Source organism: Phacochoerus africanus, chromosome 11 (assembly GCF_016906955.1).
Source record: "Phacochoerus africanus isolate WHEZ1 chromosome 11, ROS_Pafr_v1, whole genome shotgun sequence".
Lineage (NCBI taxonomy): Eukaryota > Metazoa > Chordata > Mammalia > Artiodactyla > Suidae > Phacochoerus > Phacochoerus africanus.
Genome location: NC_062554.1, coordinates 6,749,967 through 6,771,689, shown reverse-complemented (window position 1 = coordinate 6,771,689; position 21,723 = coordinate 6,749,967). Strand labels below are relative to the sequence as shown.

Here is a 21,723-nt window from a genome sequence, read left to right as displayed (position 1 = left end):
AAGTTCCTGACCAGGGATCAAGCCTGCAACACAGCAGTGACCTAAGCTGCATCAGCGACAGTGCCAGGTCTTCAACCCACTGAACCACAAGGAAGCTTCTGGGTTGCCTTTTTACTGTTATCCTTTAATACACAATAGTTTTAGATTTGATGTAGTTCAGTTTCATCTATTTTTTTTCTTTTGTTGCCTGTTCTTTTGGTGTCATATTCAAGAAATCACTGCCAAATACGGTATCATGAAGCTTTTCCTCTTTGTTTTCTTCTTAAAGTTTTATAGCTTTAGCTTTTAGGTTTAGGTCTTCGATCCATTTGAGCTAATTTTTGTAAGATAACAGTCCAACTTCACACTTTTACATGTGGATATCCGGTTTTCCTAATACCATTTGCTGAAAAGCCGATCCCTTCCCCACTGAATGTCTTGGGACCCTTGTCAAAAATCATGTAACCATATATGCACAGATTTATTTCTGGGCTTTCTATTCCCTAACTCATTTTTTTTTTCTTTTTCGGCCACCCCACAGCATATAGAATTCCTGGGCCAGGGATCAGGTCCTTGCCTCAGTTGCTACCTAAGCTGCAGCTGTGGCAACACTGGATCCTTAATCCACTGTGCTGGGCTGAGGTTCTAAACTGTGTCCCAGCGCTCCCAAGATGCTGCTGATCCCACTGCACCACAGCAGAGGCTCCCCTAACCCATGTTTAATAGGGTTTATCTGCAATATGAGCACATCATAGTTTATTCCAGCATTCCTCTACTGGTGAACATATAGGTTGTGTCCAGGCTTTTTCCACTATAAGCAGTGTTGCAGTAAACATCCTAGAATATGTAATCTTACACCCTGGTGCTTTTGTTTCTCCATAATAAATTCACAAAAGTGAATTGCAAGATCGAGTATTGTGTTTAGTTTTTAGTTTCAGTAGGCATGTGTTTGTTCTTTTTCAAGGATGTATCAGTTTACATTTCTACCAGCCATAGATGAAAGTCTGTTTGCCACATCCTTCGTAACATTTAGAAATCTTTTTTTTTTCTTTCCTATACCTACATCATGCAAAAGTTCCCAGGTGAGGGATGAGGGATCAAGCCTGAGCCACAGCAGTGATAGCAAACCCCAGCAGTGACAATGCCGGATCCTCAGCCACTAGGCCACCAGGAAACTCCCTAGAAATCTTTTTACTATTTCCTTTTTTTTTTAAGAGACCTCAGTTTATTTTTATTTTTTTGTCTTTTTGCCATTTCTTGGGCCACTCCCACGGCATGTGGAGGTTCCCAGGCTAGGGGTTGAATTGGAGCTGCAGCCACTGGCCTACACCACAGCCACAGCAACAACGCGGGATCCGAGCCACGTCTGCAACCTACACCACAGCTCACGGCAACGCCAGATCCTTAACCCACCGAGTGAGGCCAAGGATCGAACCTGCAACCTCATGGTTCCTAGTTGGATTCATTGACCACTGAGCCACGAAGGGAACTCCACTATTTCCTAATGTAATCAGATTAAAACAGTAAGAGGCCTTCACTAGTCAGTATGCAACTGACTCCTGGTTTTTTGGGGGGTTTTTTGTTTTTTTGTTTTGTTTTGTTTTGTCTTTTTGCCTTTTCTAGGGCCACTCCTGCGGCATATGGAGGTTCCCAGGCTAGGGGTCTAATTAGAGCTGTTGCTGCCGGCCTATGCCACAGCCACAGCAACTTTGGTTTTAAAAAGGAAAAAAGACTCTGTCTTTTCCTAACATGACAATGCAAGTGAGGAAGTTCTCTTGTGGCACAGCAGGTTAAGAATCTGGCATTGTCACTGCAGTGGCTCAGGTTCTCAGGGTTTGATCCCTGGCCCCAGAACTTCCACATGCTCTGGGGGCAGCCAAAAATAAAAAGTTACAAGTGAGAACAGATATTCTCTCGGTGTAGTTGAATAAGTAAATTAACATTTTGAAACAGTCAGGTTTTAAGTGTTTTTCCTGCTTTCATCCATTTTCTTCAAGTAAGCAAGCTAACCATTGGCTTCTGATTTTTTCCCCAGCTTAATACAGATACTGAAAAAGAAGAAGGAGAAGAGTTTGAAGACAATATGGATGTTTTTGATGACAGCAGTTCCAGCCCTTCTGGCACCTTAAGAAATTATCCACTCACCTGCAAAGTTGTTTATTCTTACAAGGTTTGTATTTCTCCAACATATTTCTCATCTTAAATTGTAACAGCTCTGACGATACAGGTAACTCTATCTACCCAGCCTCTTGTACTGTGCTTCACCTAAAATTGGCGTTCAGTTCACATTAGAGACAACATAATATGATGGGCACAAGTCCGGACTATAACGTCAGACGGCCTCAGAGAAAATGCCGTCTCTGCCACTCAGGAGCTCCATGACCACACGGGTATTTTGGTCTCTGTGAGCCTCAGTTTTCTTATCTGTGTGATGGGGATATTATTAAAAGGCCGGTTTGAAGACTAAATGAGAGAACACTTTTATAGCAAAGCATGTAGCACCGTGCCTGGCATCTAGTACATTTTCCGTCAGCAGAGCTCTTACCCTTACCCGTTGCCCGCTTGGCCCAAGACCCTCCGTTAGGGTGATGCTCAACATTGGCATTACAAGAAAATTTACAGAGCAGTTTTCTTAAACTTTGCCTTTCCTAATCTTAATCTTTTTTTTTATGACTCAATGAATTTATTACATTTATCGTTGCACAATGATCACCACAATCCAGTTTTATAGGATTTCCATCCTCATCTTAATCTTAACCTCTTGTTTCCGTATTAAGCAGGGACCTGGATAAATAAATTCCTGAGCTTTCAAACCTGATTTGGTAAAATAGTTCTTCACTCTCCCCCCTGCCCTGCTCTCCCATTAACCTTTTGCTCCAAGTACATTGAGGTTCATTTCCCCAGTTCCTCTCTTTCCTTCACTCCCATCATCCCGTTCAGTAGCCAGTCCTGTGGCTACTTGTCCACCTCCAAACAAGTCCTGAGTCTGTTCACATTTCCCAGCTTGGTAGAGGCCATTCCTTCGATTACTGTAAAAGAAAAAGAAAAAAAAAGCTAATCATTGGTACCCCTCTCCACCCTTGTCTACCAATAGTCCACCCTCCAAGCTGCAGCCAGAATTGTCTTTAACACACATAGGAAATTATTGTCTTCCTCTGTGAAACCCTTTATAAGCTTTCCGTCCCACATAGAAAAACCCTTTATAAGGGAAAAACAAACTAGGGTCTGTAATGTCCTTATTGATCTGGCCTGGCTTCATTTCAGACCAGCCCACCCCACCCCTACCCAACCCTCTCACTGTGCATTAGCCACTCTGGCCGCCTGGCCTGTCAGCCTTCAGCAGCACCGTGCTGCTGGCTGACGCGACAGCTTGGCACTTCCTGCTCCCCTGCCTTGAACTGTCCTTTCCCACATCTTGATTGGCTGCCCACCCCTGTCCGTGTAGGCTCAGCACAAGTCGTGCCTCCTTCGGTCTCCCTGACCCGCTACATATACCCCAGTCACTATTCTGCCCTGTTGCCCTTTGCCCTCATTTATGTGTGGCACTACTCATCAGCCAGACTTAAATCAATTTGTTTTCATGTTTCTTTGTCTGACTCACCACTAAAAGTCCATGAAGGTACAAACCTTGTCTTTGTGTCTTCAGCACCTGGGATAGTGCCTGGCACATAGTGGGGCCTCAGGAAATAATTGTGGAATGAATAAATGATATGAGGAAAGCATGAACAAATGAATCTCTCCTGGCTGCCGTGTTAATGCCATGTTTGCTTAAGGGACAACAACAGAGGAGGGGTCTGGAGAGAACCTAAAACAATCGTACCTGGGACCGTCTCACTCCCACCACCACCAGCCCTGGAGAGCCAAAACCTGGCCCTATTTACTCCTCAATATCAGTCATTACCAGACTTCTTTTAAACATCCTTTCATTATTTGAGTTAATAATACTTCCTCTTTTCTAGAAGGGCTTTTTTTTTTTTTTTTTTCCTAATGTAAGCTATTTAAGGTTTGTTTTGGGGTTTTTTTTTTTTTTTTTAGGTATATGGAAGTTCCCAGGCTAGGGGTCAGGTCAGAGCTACAGCTGCTGGCCTACATCACAGCCGCAGCAACGCCAGATCTGAGCAGTGTCTGCAACCTACACCACAGCTCACGGCAACGCTGGATCCTTAACCTACTGAACGAGGCCAGGGATCGAACCCACGTCCTCATGGATGCTAGTCAGATTCGTTTCCACTGAGCCATGACAAGAACTCCTTAAGGTCTTTTAAATGGAGAGGGTCTTCAGTATCTGAGTGATTATAAACCAGCTCACATTCATCTAATACGCCCTTTGTTGGCATATCCTGGGCATGGCCTAATGGTAAAACAGATTATAAAAATCATTTTAATCAGTTAATCATTGAACATTTATTGAGTACCTGGTATGTGATAAGTTTGGGGGACGTAGGAGTGAATATTTCATCACCCCTGCCCCCCAGAAATGGATAGTCTGTAGGGAATAAATGTTAAACTGAAAAATAGAATATAATTGAAAACACTTATAGTAGAGGTAAAACTGGTAATTCTTCCTGTGATGATTGAGAGGAATTTTGTAGACGAGGTGCATTTCATTGAGGTCATGAATAAGATCGCCCTGGTTACAGTGATAGGGTGTGGAAGGAAAGAGCCCTCAAAGCAAGCAGCAAACACAGAGACAGAGTCTGGTGACGTAAGCGGGTGTTCAGGCAACACTAAGCAGTGATGTGTGAGCATCAGGTGTGAGGGAGGAATAGAGCAGCTGGAAGTAAAGATGTCAGTAGCATAGATCAGACCCAGGCTTGGCTTTTATTCTGGCTGAGAGAAGCCACTGGATACCCTAAAGTCCCACTGGGCTTGCAAAGAAGGCAGCCTTGGAGTTTCCGTTGTGGCGTCATGGGTTAAGAAACTGACTAGTATCCATGAGGATGGAGGTTCAACGCTGACCTTGATCACCGGGTCGAGGGTCGGTTGTTGCCACAAGCTGTGGCGTAGGTCACAGGTGTGACTTGGATCTGGCCTTGCTGTGGCTGTAGCATAGGCCTGCAGCTGCAGCTCTGATTTGACCCTAGCCTGGAAACTTTCATCTGCTGCAGGGGTGGCCCTGAAAAAAAAGAAAAAAGAAGAAACAGAAGGAAGGTACCCCTGATGGTGGTGTAGCTGTTCCAGAGAGGGTAAAGAGGAGCGGGACTCACTGTCAGCCCAGTCGTGATTCCCCTACTCCAGACCACAGAGAAGGCCTCGGATAATCTGAGAGCAAAGAAAAGCTAAGCTTAAGGATTAGATTCAGAAGCCTTAAAAACGCTTATGCCTTTGACCCAGTTAGCATATGTCCCAAGAAAGCAACCTACAGTATAGAAAAAACATTCTGAATACAAAATGTTTTTCATCTTAGTACTACTTTATAATAGCTCAGAGTTGGAAATCCAATAAGGAAATAATTAAATTAACCATTCATAGAATGTAACCATAACGAAAATATTACGAAGGTAATTGAAAATTACATTAGTAAGAGTTTTTTACCTAAGGAGAAATGATATGTTAAAATGTGAGATACCAGAGTTCCTGTTACGGCGTGTCTGGTGGCATCTCTGTGGCACTAGGACACAGATTTGATCCCCTGCCCAGCCCAGTGGGTTAAAGGATCTCGTGTGGTCACAGCTGCAGCATAGTTTGCAACTGCAGATTGGATCTGATCCCTAGCCTGGAAGCTCTATTTGCCAAGAGGCAGCCAAAAAACAAAACAACAACAAAAAACAAAGATACCAAATTGTATTACCTTCAGGTCTCAATTGTACACGCTTCTAACTTTTCTACCGTGAATGTTCAGTATTACTTTTATAATCAAGAAAAAGTGTATTGTTTTAAAAGAAACAGGGGAGGTAGAGAGATGGTGGTGGGAAGGGAGGGCTCGGCTGGTTCTGGAGTTACACTCTCACTGGGGATAGAACCTCATGAAATAGTGTGAGACCGTATGTGTATTTAATAGCCATTCACGGACCACTTGCTGTCTTCAGTTGGGGCTAGTGCGCCTTAAGTCAGTCATTTAGTAGGAGGCCCACAAGTGCAAACACCTGACTGGAGTGCCATGGTGGTCAGTGTTAGAGGGATGCCCAAAGCCGTATGAGAACAGAGGGAGGAAAAAGCGCCAGCTCATTGCGGGTGGTCTTGGAAAACATATGAGCTGGGCATCAAGTCATGAGTAATAATAATAGCTGCCATTTATGGAGTCCTATGTGCCTGTGGTATTATATGTTTTTTCTAATCCCTTCAATAACCCTATAAGGAAGATCTCATCAGCCAACCTATTAATTCAGCAAATACTGTGTGAGCACCTTCTGTATGCCATGCTGTGCTCTTTTCTAGGCTCATGGGTGTAGCATTGATCAGCACAGACAAAAATGTCTGCCCTCCTAGAGCTTCTTTTGTAATAGGAGTAAAAAAGAAAGCTGAGACTCTGAAAGGCCTTATGACCACCTGCCTGTAGAAACAGACTAAAGCTAAACCTGAACCCAGAGTGATCTAAATCCAGTCGCCAAATGGGAAAGCGGGAGCAGAGCCTGCTGAAAATAAACGAACAGCCTGATAAAAGCAGAGAGGCAAGAAAGACTGTGCTGTGTTCAGACTGGGGAAGAGTTTGCTTGTCCAAAGCATCCAGAGACCACAGAGTCTTGAGTGCCAGGCAGAGGACCTGACTTTGTCAAGTGGAAGAATTGGAAACTGCTTGGGGATGGCATGGCCATGCTCGTGTCTGCGTACGTAGCGGCGTCGGACAACTTGCATGGACCCCGGTGACTTTCTCACAAGGGCAGCAGCGTATTTAAAGCCGTTCTTAGCCGTCCTGCTTCGAGCTCTCACACACTGAGGTCTGGGCGTGCGGATGACTTTTTGAGTTTTGCCAGAAAATTAGGAAAAACATCTCGGTTGTGTAGGTGCCTTTTGCTGGTATGTTCAAGGCACAGTGTGGTTTCAGCTTAGCAAAGAAATTCTTGATAGCTGGAAAAGCTGTCAAGAATCAGGGAGCTTTTTCCTCGTATTTTGAGATCAGAGGTAATCTACTTAAAATTCTAGTCCTGGAGTATTTTGGTGATTGGTCACCCATTTCCAGTACTATTTTTCTGTCTCAAGCAGCTGTTATGGCAGTGTCCAGAATCTGGGTCTGATGAAATGGGAAGCGACTCTTGCCTTATTTTTGTTGTGTAACTTGGATATATTTTATACTTTGAGACTGTGAGATCTGAAAAACCATTTGGTCTTAAGTGATAGTTTTAACTGATCTTGGGATTTGGGGAAAGCTTTTAAGACTGTTCTTTAAGAAACTAACAACATTGTAAGTCAACAGTGTCTCCAATAAAATTTTAAAAAGTAAAGACTTTTCACTGAGCCAGAAGATGTCTTCAAGCCCCTCCCTGTAATACTTGAGAGACAAGTTTCTTTAGGAAGCAAAGCCACTCTCCAGCCCCTCTGCGGAGCTCCTGAGAGTCTGCTCTCAGATTCTCTAGCCTCAAGGGTAGTCCTTGGGTGGCTAGTGCTAGTGGACTCCTGTGGTAAGGAATTTAAAAACAAAAAAGCAACCTCGGCAGTTGGTGTGAAGGTACCCAGGTAGATCAGCCCGGTCTCCGCAGTTAGTCGCCGCATAGTGAATCCAAACTTGGACCCATCTCGCTCATTCCTCTTCCTCCAGCTTTCTTAGCCACTGTTTTACGGTGCTTCCAGACCAGTTCTAGGCGCTGCTCAAGCCGTCATTCTGTCCATGCACATGGCTCTTTGCGTTTTCCCAGCATGCAGCTCCACGGTCGCCCTGCGGCACTTCTGAGCCGGTGCTTTCTCCTCCGCCTGAGCCTCCCAGGTCATCGTGGTTCTGTGCTTACTCATCCCACACCAACTCTCCCATCCTCCTGAGAATGGCAGGGTTGTCATTTCGAAGAAATGGAGGCATCAGGAAGTTGAATAACTGCCAGTCGAAACGTACGCTGGAGCGGGCACCCCAGTCCCCTGCTTCCGGCAGAGGGCCGTGTTCACTGATCCTGAGTGCCTCTTGAGGATTCCGTTTCTCCAGTTTTTGTTGTGGCTTTATTTTGTTCAGCTTTTTAAAGTAAAACTTCACCTCATTATGATAGTTTTACAACACTCAGATTTTTATGTTCAGTACGTTTTTCAAAGTCATTTCAGTATTTTGACCCCCCGTTTTCGTTACGATCAGTCCACATCTGCTCTTTATCTAACCTTTTTAATTTTGTCCATGACCATCCTACACTGCAGGCTTCTCAACCAGATGAGTTGACCATTGAGGAGCATGAGGTGTTAGAAGTGATTGAAGATGGAGATATGGAAGACTGGGTAAAGGTATATTCCTTTGCTCATATCGCCCCTTCTTGTGACATTTTTAGGAGTTTGTTTTGCTTCGTGTTGTGCCCGGTCCACATTGTGTATGCAAACCTGTTTTGTCACATGTCTTCCACTCAGGCTCGAAACAAAGTTGGCCAAGTGGGTTACGTGCCGGAGAAGTACCTCCAGTTCCCCACCTCCAGCAGTCTGCTGAGCATGCTGCAGTCCCTGGCCGCCCTGGACAGCCGCTCCCACACGTCCAGCAATTCCACGGAGGCCGAACTCGTTTCCGGCAGCCTCAACGGAGATGCCAGTGGTAAAGTCGGAAAGAAGGCCCTCTTTATGTGGTCGCACATGACCTAAACTCTATGACCCTGGAGTCAGCCTTCAGTAGCTTAAGAAGCACAGCTTCACTCCTTTTCTCGCATCTGTTTATTTGGTCACCCTTACCTTGTACAGCAGAGCCCTGAAGTTGGTCTTCAGTGAGGACAAACTGAGCGCTTTACTCTTACTCTGTGCAAGGCGCTTTTCGCTGTCCCGTGAGCAGGGGGTGGCTGCAGAAGTAACCTGGCTGTCGGGGCCCTTACGGCTGTTTTCTCTCTTGCAACCTAGTCTGTTTCGTGAAAGCACTTTATGACTACGAGGGCCAGACAGACGATGAATTATCGTTTCCTGAGGGAGCGATCATTCGCATCTTGAACAAAGAAAACCAGGACGATGATGGCTTCTGGGAAGGCGAATTCAGTGGGCGGATTGGAGTTTTCCCATCGGTGCTGGTGGAAGAACTTTCAGCCTCAGAAAATGGTGACGCTCCCTGGATGAGAGAGATTCAGGTGCACAAAAGGGGGAGGAGGCGGAATTAAAGGATGTTTAGGAGTTCCCTTGTGCTCAGCAAGTTAAGGATCCAGCCTTGTCGCTGCTGTGGCTCTGGCTACAGCTGGGGTAAAGGTTTGATCTCTGGCCTGGGGAACTTGCACATGCCCGGGGTGTGACAACAAATGAACAAACAAAAAAGATATTTAAAGAAAATGACTCCCAAGGAGTCCACTCACGCACCCCAAAGCAGGCCTTAGTTTCAGCCTCACCCTACCGCTCCATCCCTTAGTCGCCTGGCTTTTTTTTCAAAATTGAATTTGGGAAGCAGAAACTCACCAGTTAGACTCCCAGGTAATGGCTTTATCACTCCTCACTTCTCCACAGTCTGTCCTCTGAGTCAGGGAACCAAACTACTGAACTGTGTGTGACATACAAAAGAATGGTTCCGTGAAAAGAAGGGAACCAAAGAGGAAATTGACTGTCTCTCTTGTTAGTTTATGCAGTAAAAATATTAGCCTGTCTTTTTCTCGCTCACTGTCAGAGCCTCTCTGCCCAGGCCAGCCTAGTCCTTTTCAGAGAACTAAAGAGCCTTCCAGAGCCCCGTACACGCTTGTGGCCCTGGGCTTAGCTCATCGTAGCACCACTTGTCTTCATGAGAGACTCCTGATTCGGATCTATCACAGCAGGCCTGCCGGTCCAGGACCGTAAGGAGCACATCTTCTTCTTGCTTCTGTGGCGTTGGGACCACGTCGCGCGACATTGACAAAACCGGGGAAAGTCACACTCAGCCAGTTATCCTCAAAAAATACAACTTGCCCTTTTTGTTCTTCACTGAATTGACTGATTTGGTGTGTTTTCACTAGAGCTCTAGAGAATGGTCTGAACTTGATAATTGTTTAAGGTAAACTAAGAGGAGTTCCCATCGTGGCTCAGCGAAAACAAATCTTACTAGCATCCATGAGGACACAGGTTTGATCCCTGGCCTCGCTCAGGGGGTTAAGGATCAGGCACTGCCATGAGCTGTGGCATAGATCACAGATGCAGCTCAGATCTGGTGTTGCTATGGCTGTGACGTAGGTCAGTGGCTAAAGCTCTGATTTGACCCCTAGCCCAGGAACCTCCATATGCCACGGGTGCAGCCCTAAAAAAAAAAAGATAAACTAGGAGTTTCTGCTGTGTCGAAGTGGGCTAAGGATCTGCTTTGTCTCTGTAGAGGCGCCCTGGCCTGGCGCATGGGTTAAAGCATCCGGCATTGCTGCAGCTGTGGCACAGGTCACAGCTCCAGCTCGGGTTCGACCCCTGGCCCAGGAACTTCCATACACCAAGGATGCAGCCAAAAAAGAAAAGAAAAATAAATAAATAAATACACTCAAATTAGTCGTATAATGAGATCTGTGGAAGGAAAAAGTTAAATGCAGCACGAAACTGGGGGTTGGGGTGGTTTTTCTAGGCTCTTTTGCTTCTGATGAGGCTGACCGGGAAAGGAGATGATGATAACGTCACTCCAGAGCTCTGCTTTGCCAGGAGGAGCCAGAGAAGCCAGCTGGTCTCGCCTTCCCGAGGTGGGCGCTTTGTAACGTCTCTCCCCTCTCCGCAGATCTCTCCTTCCCCCAAGCCGCCGGGCTCCCTGCCTCCACTGCCGCTGTATGACCAGCCTCCCGGCAGCCCCTACCCCAGCCCAGATAAGAGGAGCTCCCAGTACCTCCCCCGCTCTCCCTCAGCAAATGGTAAGGGGTCCCCTGGGCACAGATCCCAGTGCACTTGTATTCAGAAATGCACGCGTTCACCTCAAAAGCCAGTAGATCTGCATTAGCACTTTTATTGCTCCACCACACTAATAAATTGAGCTTCTTTCCTCAGAAAACAGCTTCCATGCCGAATCGCCAGGATTTTCGCAGGCATCCAGGCAGACGCCTGAGACCTCATATGGCAAACTGCGACCTGTAAGTCTCTCATCTGGCAGGGTGACAGCGCGGCTGGTGCTTCCAAATTGAACGTTGGAAATGAGTGTTTCCCTGTGACCCCTGCGTTGTTCCTGATCCCCTCCGTGCCAGGGCGAGGTGGATTCGGGAAGTTCAGAAGTTTAAAAGAGGGCGTTTGCATCGTGGCTCAGTGGTTAACAAATCCGACTGGGAACCATGAGGTTTCGGGTTCAATCCCTGGCCTTGCTCAGTGGGTTGGGATCTGGCGTTGCTGTGAGCTATGGTGTATGTAGGTCGCAGACACGGCTCGGATCTGGCATTGCTGTGGCTGTAGTTCTGATTAGATCCCTAGCCTGGGAACCTCCATTTGCCACAGGCGTGGCCCTAGAAAGGCAAGAAGACAAAAAAAAAAAAAAATGTTTTTTTAAAGTTTAAAAGGAAGCCTGTGGAAAGGAACACATCCTGGAAGGTCCAGCCCACACTGGTGCTTTTCCGCTGAGCCGTGGTGAGGTCGGTGAGCTAATGGCTGTGAAAGTGCATTTACATTATAATAAGTTCTCGAAGCACTGAACCGGTCTGACTGTGAAGTTCCCCAGTCGCCTGGCAGCTGGGACTGCTGGGGCCTGAGCTCCTGCTGCGGCTGGGATTCCCTCCCTGGCCTGGGAACTTCCTCATGCCATGGGGGGAAAAAAAGATGTGATTGTGAAACAGAAGCATTTTTTTTTCAGCAGCCATTTACCAAGAACCTATTTTCCAAACCTCTCTTTGCCCTCTGAGGGACACTGAGATGAAATAATGCCATTCTGAGGTCGGAGAGCGTCTGCCTCAGAGATTGTCTCCTCTTACAAACGGCCACCCCGACTGGCCCTCGGTGCGCTGCCCTGGACGCGCCCGTCATCTCAGTGTGAAACAGCTCCCCAGGCCTCACTTGGGCCTGCCCGTCTGGCGCATATTTGCCGTTTTCTTTTCCTAGAGGCCCCTTGTCAGCATTTGACCACTCCCGACCACGCTTTGTTCATTCAGCAGAATCAAGTGCCTTGTGGAGGACTCACTCCTTTACCCTAAAGGTGATAGGAAGCGGTTGTAAGATTGTAAGGCAGTGGTGTGACCAGTTTTGCATCTTTAAAACACGTCTGTGGCATCTAAGTGGAGAATGAAGGTCAGGTGACAGACTGGACATGGGCAGCTGTTAGGAGGCTGGGCAGTGGTCTAAGCAGGAGGGGGCGGGGGTAGGGACCGGGGGTGGGGCAGAGCCGGCGAGAAGGGACCCGTGTGTTCCACCACACTTTCTACTTCCCGGCCGTTCCTTTTCGTGGCCCTTTGCAGGCTTCTCTGCCTCTGTTCATCTCTTTTGGGGCTTCTCAGGGTTCTGTCCACAGGCCGCTTCTCTTAAAGTCATTAAATCCACTCTCCGAGCAACCTCAGCTACTCCAAGGCTTTGGGCTCCTTGCTCAGCTTCAGACCTGTGGACGTCTCAGTGTCTCTGTGCTGAACCCCGCAACGCAGAAAAAATGAGTTAGCTATCTTCCCTCCCACACGTCCTCTTTCTCCTGTCTAGGCGGGTGGTACCCCATCCTGCTGGTGCTCCGGCATCACTTGGGACACCTCCCTGGCCCTGCCTCCTGCACAGAGTCATCGCAGAGCCTGCCCCAGAGCCGGCTGTCAAGGTCTTCACCCTCTTTTCCCCCACGGCTGCCGGGACCCTAGTGCAGGCCCGCGCCGGCTCTCATTCAGACCATCTCAGGAGCCTCCAGAAGGGTCTTCTCACCTGGACTGTTGCCCACCTTTGCTCTTGGCTCCACACTCATCTGAGTCTTCTTTTCACACATCTGATACTGCTGTTTAAAATCCGCCCACACCTCCTCTCTGCCTACAGAATAAAGCTTAATGAGGCCTCCACAGCTTACCCCCAGCCTGCCTCTCTCATCTTCTCTCTTGCAACTCTCCTTCCAAGATACGTTGGAAGTTTTCTGGTTCTCCAAGCAAGAACCTGAGTCAGGAGTTTTGCCTGTCATCCAGAACAATAGGTCCTCCTCAGGGTGAGAAAGCATGAACGTTAAGTTGAAAGCACATGCGCAGAGCGTTTCTGGGAGCCCTGGGGTGCCCGTGTCCTGGGATGAATGATGGGTTGGGGTTTGGCTGCTCCGGGCACTGAGTCGGGAAGCTGACTGACAGTCGTGTGATGGTTTCCTGCTCAGGTCCGGGCAGCTCCCCCTCCGCCCACGCAGAACCACCGAAGGCCGGCAGAGAGGATCGAGGACGTGGAAGTCACGCTGGTGTGATGGCGGGTTTGCCCGGCCGTCCTGCTGCAGTCCAGGCCAGGCTCGGGGTCGGGCCAGTCTTACTTGTCAGGCACCTTTGCATGATGACGACGTGAACAGAGCAAAGACAAGGATCATACGTGACTGGGTGGCCTGGTGGACTCCTCCCACGTTTTGAATATGTTGTGCCTTTCTTGGTTGTCATTTTCTATGTCATCTCTCCGACCACAGCACAAATCTTAGCAGGCCCTAGAGGCAGAGAGGGGGCAGCCCTCGTGCCTAACAGTGGCCTGTTTTTATATGAGACTCGAGACCAGGCCTCATTCAGGGCCCAGTCACAGAGATACTGACCGTGTACTCTCGTACAGTATATTACTGTGGCCACAAGGATGTGGCAAAGATTCTCACCTTTCTTCAAGTGGCTTTTGCTCGTCTGGTTGAGTTTAATCAGACCGTGTTGGCGGCATAAGGAAGCAAAAGGAGGGGTTTCAGGAGAGGCTGGCTCCTCCCCCAGTTAGTCCTCAGACTAAGAACGTGAGACCTGCTGCAAAGAAGTGGACTGCCCTGCGCTTAGCGCCGTTGCATTAACGCGCACCTCTCCCACAACTAACCGATTCAAAACCGTAACAGTGTCCTTTGTCTGGATGTTTATGCCGTTCATCTAGTATTAGTGGAGCTAACACGGAGGGCTGGACTGGTAGCCAAATCTCTTCCATCACATAGGTAAATAGAAAGGAGGCTGCGGCTAAAGTAGAAATGGAGCTTCCAGATCTTGAAACGAGCCGATTTAATGTTCTGTTTCTATTTGGGTATTTTTCATCTTAATTTTTGCAGCATATACTCTTCTGACCAGTATCCTCAGAACCTGAATGTCTAGATAAACTGGGGACACACACTCGCCTTGTTGAGCTTCTCTGCTCGGGAGGCCCGTAGCATTATTTTCTTCCCAAGCCAGTCAGCTGGCCCAGACCAGCGGCCACCCACCGCATAAAATGCAGCTTCCCAGGTCCACCGACCTGACCTTTCCCTGAGAGGAAGAACCTGAGGCTCATGGAGGAAACCAGCTTCCTGTGCCGAAGAACGTGAGCGTCACACACCCTGCACAGGTGCCCACCCACGAGGACAAGCGACCCAGGAGCCGCCTTCCCTGCGGGCGGATGGGCGGGCAGGCGACCCGGCGCCCCGTGCCCAGGCATCCCGGTGTGAGCCCCTGGTGGCCCTCCCCTCCCAGGGAAGGTGGGAGCGCCCTGCTGAGGGACTAAGGGATGTTTGCCAGTTGCTTTGTCTTTTTTCTTTCTTTCTTTCTTTTTTTTTAAAGAAATCAGATTTGCAGAATTTAATCCAAAAGTTGTCTTAACGCTTTGAAAATTCCATCCCTCCTAAGAATCTTTAAACACTTGAAATGCTCGCCAAATGTCCCCATGGGATTTTTGACCAAAAGTAAGGTCATAGCTGAGGAAATTTTCGGTTACTCATTTGATCAGTGACAATATTCAGCGATAATCTTCTCTGTGATTTGAGGATTTTTGTTTCAGTTTTTTGCATTTCTTAACCTGTTGATCTATTTGAGGTCTTTTTGTGTTTATCAAACTTATTCTTAAGTTTAAAAAAGAAACTGAAAGAGTGGCTTTTTTTTAAGATTTTAAAGTTCGTTGACAAGTTAAAAAGCCTTTAGAGCACTTTAAAAATCTTCATAGTGCTCAGGTCGGGCCACTCCTGCTACCCAGTCTTGTATTCTCTCTTTAGCTAGCAAAGTTGTCCTCGAACCTGGGTTTTCCACATTCTCCGAGGGTTATTTGAAATCTTTGGTTATATTTTAAAATATTTTTTGGAAGAGCTGCTAATTTTATTTAAAAGAAAAATACAAAGTTGTAAAAATATGCCTCCTTTTTAAAAAGCACCCCTCCCTCCAGGACATGTAATCCAGAGTCACAGGGCTGGGCTCAGAGGGAGCATCTCTGTGCCGATGTGCTTTCTTTACAGTGGCTGTAAAAACTTTGTATTTATTATGTACAAAATGTTGGATAATAAAAAATGGAATTAAGTTTTCTAAGTTTTCTTCTAAAAAGATTTGGGTAAACAGGCTCTTTAAGTTGGCAATCCTCCTTATAAAGGCATTCCCGGGCCCTCCTTTCAACCCTGCGACAGATACAGAGTGGGAAGAATAAATTCCCCCGGCCATGAGACGCACAGCCCCTCGTGCCACCCACCTGCCAGCTCTGATGCCCTGGGTGCTCGGGAGAAAAACAAACAAGTTGTGGTCTTGGCTTTCAAGGTTCTTTCCCAGTGAAGGAAAAAGGTGCACAGCTGAGGCCTGTACTGTGCGATGTGCTGGAAGGGAGAGCAGAGTGCGCTGAGGAAAGAGCTCGATTCTGCAGCTGGAAGGGCAACAGGAGGGCCACTGAGTGCCCCAGGAGGATGTGACTGCTGGCTTCTAGCAAGTGGGCACCCTGGACGCCTCTGTCCTTTCCTCAATCTCCATTCTGAGGAGTCGAGAGAAGGAGATTTTACTGGTGCCAGGGATGGGTAGAGTACTGCAGGTGAAAAGCTGAGCCCCCCGGTTGCCAGCTGGCCCAGTGAGGACCAGAGCTCCGCCTGTTTGAGGAGCAAGCTCACAGCTTTTCTCCTTCTAGAACTGGGCCTGTGCCACATGTGTTCTTCCAGACGCTGTCTGTGCATAAAACTCATGTGCACACACTGCCGTTTTATATAATTGAGATTATATGATACATTTAGGTTTACCTCTTCCTTTTTGAAGGCTGCACTGTATTCCATTGTTCGGATAGATCATATTTAAACATTCCTATAGTGATGGATGTTTAGGTTGTATCCATCCATCTGCTACTAGAAGGCTGGAATTAACACCTCGGTACCTAATTCTTTATAAATTTATTCCAGTGAAAATGTTGAGTACATTCCTAAATTTGAGAGTCAAAAAGGTACATGTGTATTTAATTTTATTAGATGCTGCCACACTGGCCTCAAAAACGATTCTATCCGTTGACCCTCCCACCAACAGCAGAGAAGACGACAACACGGGCTGTGGCATCAGAAGGTCTGCGTTAAACCCTGGCTCCCACTTGACAGCTGTGGTCCCCAGCTTCCACGTCCCCCGAAACCTGACGGGAAGGCTGTGGCTCCAAGAAGACGTGTGGAGTGTGCCGCCCAGAGTGGCCACCACAGACGTGCCTCCCCGTCGCCTCCCCCACCTTCTGCAGCCTCCGCTGCAGCACGTCTTGCTCTTCTTGCAGCCTCTCAGCCACGCAGGCTTTTCACAAGGCCCAAGGGAAGGAACGGGAGTGAAAGGGCTTTACCCTAAATCCGGAAAGGGCTGTCGGTGCGCCTGCAGTATCATTTCCGTCTTCTGCCTTCCCTGCTGAAGAAAGCTGCTCACATCTGACACTCCCGTTGGCACCAGAGGCCTACGTTTTCCACATTCTCCGAGGATGATTTGAAGTCTTTTTTTGAATGAACTGTCGCACCCCTGTATCAATCACTGTATCTGGGCGTCTTTCAGCACAGGCCTGAGGTAGGGCAGCCAAGCCGGATCCAGAGCCCAGCAGCTGCTCCCTGCTCTCTCACCCACCAGGCAGGCAGAAGCAAGGAGGAGATGGCCCCGGCCCTGGCCCTGGCCCCCCTCGATGGACAGCCTTTCTGCGGGGCTGCCACAGCCCCAGCTTTAAAAGAAGAAGAGTGAGATGATTTCCAGGGACTCATCCGACTGATACTCTCAGTTAACCCAGTTTCTCTACGCAGAGTGAGAACATAACACAAAAAAGTCACAATGTTTGAGAACAGACTTATTAACACCGAGACCTCCCAGGAGGGCTGGAAGTTGACAAGAAAATTCGAGCCCCTGGACTTTCTGCTGGGACAAAGCAAAGCCTGCTCTGGGTCACAACCCCCGTGGCTGCACTATTCACTCACTGCCTGAGGACACCAGCCAAAGCTGCTGGTTGTGAGGCCAGTTATTTCTTATCCCTCTCTGAGTGGCCTCATGACAAAATCTGGCTGAGTCTTTGCATTTAATTGCCCATTATGAAGTTGTTTTTCATGACAAAAGTATAGCTCAATTACAGAAATTTTAGAAGGGAGAGTTGTAATTTGTCCCAAAATCCTGCACTGTGACACAACTGGTGTTAAGTTTCCTCCTAGGTGCTCTGCATGTTTGCTGTTACTGCTTGAACTGCCAAGAAGCCCATGAATGCCTACGAGCATCATGTTCCTGGACCGTTTTTCTCTGCCCCACTGCCAGAAAGACAAATGCGGTGCTTCTACCATATCTGTTTCAGAGAGCTCTGGTCTAGGGATGTTTTCCTGGATGTTATCCTAAAACAACAGGAGTGAACTCACAAACAGGGCTCACACCCCTTCCACACTAGATGCTAAGTGTGCGTCTTGCCACCCACTTGCTCCTGAAAGGGGCAGGGGAAGAGCGTGGTCAAAAGTCCTGCCTCCAAGTCCTTGGGCTGCCTCAGCTGGCTGTGACCTTTGGCTTGTTCCTTCACCCTTCTGAGCCTTGTGTTTCTCATCTGTAAAGTGGGGGTAAGAAGACAATACAAACTTCCTAAGACCCAGGAGGATCAAATAAGATAATGTACAGAGGAGCTGTGCATCTCTAGAAAGAAAACAGCCTGTACCCAGACCCGGTGTCACATCTCACAGGAGGTCCACCCTGTGCCATCAGGAGTCCTCCAGAGAACCTCTGAAGGGCCAGGACCATCTCTAGTCAACCGCCTTTTGCCCAGCCAACTAACTTACTTGCCCCCAGGCCACGTTCTGCTCGAGACACAAACAACCCAGTTTCCATCCCTGCAGCCAGGGGCTCACATCTGGCGGGGGCAGTTCAAGAACAGCAGGTGCAGGCCAAGGTGCATCTCCCAGGACAGGGCAGTGACCGAGAGGCAGGAAGAGCCCAGAAGAGGAGCCTCTGTTCTTTCTCCCTCCCAAGTCCCAGGCAGGCAGAGGTGGTATCCATGCCTGCACAACAGCCGAGGGGAAGAGCCCAGCCACCTTCGGTGAAGCCCAGAGCTACAGTGCAGTCTCGTGGATGGGAACTCCATCCACTGCGATTTGCCCAGGTCCTCCCAGGAAGACAGCTGGGAGCAGAACCTGCAACCTGGCCTCCAGAAGACCAGGCCAGCCCCTCTGCAGAACCTGAGTCCAATTGTTAGAAAATAGGGATCTATGAGCCTGAATTCTTATCCCAGCTCCACACAGGGCCCTGGCCCCTCTGTGGCCCTCTGTCCGTGCGCACAGCAAGGGTGACAGTTTTGACATTCAGGAACAGCTCAGCCAGGCATCCCCTGAGTACCGAACAGCCGAGGAGAGGGCGCTGAAAGCCCAGAGCAGTTTCAGCACAGGTTCTCCACGCATCCCTTTCCTGCCAGGGACTGCAAAGACCAGAGGAACAGCCTTCCCAGCCAGCCCCCCTCTGAGCCTCCTTCCCTCTTGGCCTTCCAGATTCGCTCCTCCGGGAAGCACCTCTCCCAGGAAGTTAGGATGTGCCTGTGCTCCCTGAGGTGAGGCAAGGGTGTGCTGTCAGCCTGAAGAAGGGAAGGCTTAAGGGGAGCTGAGGGGTCACTGTCCCCGGAGCCAGTTGGATCACTGCCCGAGCTCCTTTGCTGCGTTCCCTAAGCAGTCTGCACTGCAGTCCCCAGACAGTGGGGCCAGTACGGGCCTCCCGGGATGCACATTCCTCTCCGGGGGCCTGCGTGTCCGGCAGCTCAAAGACCACTAAGGCTGCAGGCCCAGGCCTGGGTGCCCAGGGCCAGAATGGAAGAGACACAGGGAGGGATCCAGTTTGGACAAAAAGCTAGAATCACCCACCTCGTGGTGGAAGTAGTGGGCACACTGCAGGAGCACAGGGGGGTGCCCTGCAGCTCTGCCTAGGTGGGGCGCAGATTCTCTGATTGTTTTTTAAAAAGTGTAACAGTCGAAATCCAGCTGTGCCAGGTGTGATCTCCTAACACTTGCTTCTGTGAGCCCCACTGTCTCACCTGTGAAGAGCCTGCCTCACAGGCTGGTCTGGAGGAACAAGAGGCTCCTTGGAAAGCACAGACCACAGGCTCTGACAGCTCCATAACGGTGGCTCCTAGATGCAGTGGTCTTTCCAGCCACGAATCCCAGGAGGCTGGAAAAAGGCTGCAGGCTTAGGCAGCTGCTGGCTTCTGGTGGCTGCCGGGAGCCAGGGGCTGAGGGCCGGACTCTCTGGAGTCTAAATCTTGCAGAGTTCCTGCTGTGGCTCAGCAGGTTAAGGATCCTGTGTTGCCATAGCTGTGGTGTAGACCAGATTCAATCCCTGGACCAGGAATTTCCATATGCCACAGGTGTGGCCAAAAAAAGGGGGGGGGGTCTTAGACTCCTAGAGTCACCTGTTAGACTTTTTGTTTGTCTTTTTGTCTTTTGGGGTCCGCACCCTTAGCATATGGAGGGTGGGTCCCAGGCTAGGGGTCAAATCGGAGCTGTAGCTACCAGCCTACACCACAGCCACAGCAACGTGGGATCTGAGCCACGTCTGCGACCCACGTCACAGCTCACGGCAAGGCTGAAACCCACATCCTCATGGATACTAGTCAGATTGGTTAACTGCTAAGCCAAGACAGGAACTCAGACCTAAGTGAGTCCTCAAGTAAGAGAACCGAGCCACTTAGACCCTTCCTGAGGCCTTGTCTGTGGCTCTGAGGCCTGATCCCAGGGAGTACTCTGCCCCCACCCCGGCCTCTTCCAGGAGCCCCCTGGCCGAAATGGAGGGAAGCAGATGGGGGGCTCAGGGCTGGTAGAGACCCCCAGCCAGCCGAGAAGGCGGGGAAAGGCTCTCAGAGGGGGGATCCTGCAGGACAAACTCTGAATTAGGACTGGGAGGGAAGAACATTCCAGGCAGAGAGAAAATGAGAAAAGCATGTGCAAGACACACTCAGAGCAGCAAGGAAGTAAAGGAGCGGAGACCAGCAGGGCCACGTCCCAAGGGCAAGGAGCTCCCCTGCAGGCAGTGGAGGACAAAGAGTTGGATGTATGACCATGTGACCATGAAATGTTAGCAGTTACTCCGACCATGCGAGGAGGGGACAGGTGGGGAGACAGCAGGTCTAGAAGGTGGCCTACAGTGACAGCAGGAATGGAAAGAGAGTTAGACACAACAGGCCCCAGCTTTGGTTCCCGAGAAGATGAGGGATGTGAGGAGAAGGGGAGCTTACATCCGGGAGAGATGGTGCCCAGAGGCAGCTGGCTATGTCACCTAGAGCTCAGGGGCCAGCTGGGCCAGGAGCAGTGAGTGAGCTGCGACCAGCAGAGTGTAGCTTTGGGTATTTTGCCAACACTTACCCAGCCTTTGACATGTGCCAGGAACTTTACAAATACCATGCCCTGAGGCCTTACAACCACCTTTGAGGTGGATGCTATTACTATCCCATTTCACAGAGGAGTAAACTAAGGCCCACAGACATTAAGTAACTTGCTCAAAATCATTCAGCTACTACACAGCAGAGCAGAGATTCAAACCCAGACAGTCTAGCTGCAGTCCAGGCTCTTAGCTCGCCTGCCCATCCTGGAAATGGTTTCCACAACCCTGGGACTGGCAGATGCCCAGGGGAGAACTGGTAAGGCAGTAAAGGAGGCCGAGGAGCTCTCCTGTGGCTCGGCAGGTTAAGGATCCGGTGTCGTCACTGGAACAGCTCAGGTTGCTGCTGTGGTGCGAGTTCGACCCCAGCCTGGGAACTTGCGCATGCCATGAGTGCAGCTCCCCCCCCCCCCCCCCGCCGGCCCCAAAAGAGGCTGAGAGTTCCAGAGCAAAGGCTTTGAATCTCAGGGGAACAGGGGTCCAGCCCTTAGCACTCAGGGGCAGATGCCTCCTCCAGTGCCTGCCACCCTCCTCCACGCCCCAGGCTGAGGAAGGAAACGAGGCCCCACCCGTCGGCCTGCCATCTACTCTGGAAGCTTCCTGTGTGGACTCAGTCTGATGCCAATGTGAGGGAAGCCTCAGGCCCAGCCCGGCTGCCCCCGACACGCACAGAGCATCCCCACACACTCCAGGCTTGGGCTCTGGGGCAAGAACACGGCCCGGTCTAAAGGCAGGCCTGCTGCACCGCGTACCTGACATGGCTCTGGGTCGTCAGGATCCTTGCCCCAGGGCCCCTCCTCAGCCTCAGTCCACCCTGCATGCCGCAAGCGGAGGCCCAAGGACCAGCTTGGACCCCGGGTGAAACGTGCATGGCTCACTGCCCTTGGCTGCCCCAGAGCCGTTCCTCATGCTGTCTCCTGCTAGACGGGGGCAGCACGGAGGCCGGGAGGGCTCCCGCCCACTCCGAGCGGGGGGAGGACAGGGAGGCAAGCCTGGCCCTCCTTGAGCCCCCAGCCCCAAGCCTCTCTGTCCCCTGAATGCTGCAATGAGGCAAAACAGACACCGG

General features: G+C 49.6%; 1 protein-coding gene across 2 annotated transcripts in view; it reads left to right on the top strand.

Moving 5' to 3' along the window:
- The window catches only part of FCHSD2 (FCH and double SH3 domains 2), a 247,331-nt gene extending 231,969 nt beyond the window's left edge, over nt 1–15,362 (top strand). The window contains exons 14-20 of one of the 2 annotated variants that reach the window (XM_047752651.1): nt 2,015–2,149; nt 8,254–8,337; nt 8,458–8,635; nt 8,932–9,152; nt 10,733–10,862; nt 10,996–11,078; nt 13,256–15,362. In XM_047752651.1, coding sequence (XP_047608607.1) covers nt 2,015–2,149; nt 8,254–8,337; nt 8,458–8,635; nt 8,932–9,152; nt 10,733–10,862; nt 10,996–11,078; nt 13,256–13,339 — 915 coding nt within the window. In that variant the 3' untranslated portion in view covers nt 13,340–15,362. Of the gene's footprint in view, nt 1–2,014; nt 2,150–8,253; nt 8,338–8,457; nt 8,636–8,931; nt 9,153–10,585; nt 10,698–10,732; nt 10,863–10,995; nt 11,079–13,255 lie in introns of both variants that reach the window. The other variant, XM_047752652.1, reaches the window with a different exon arrangement.
- The last annotated feature ends 6,361 nt before the right edge of the window (nt 15,363–21,723 follow it).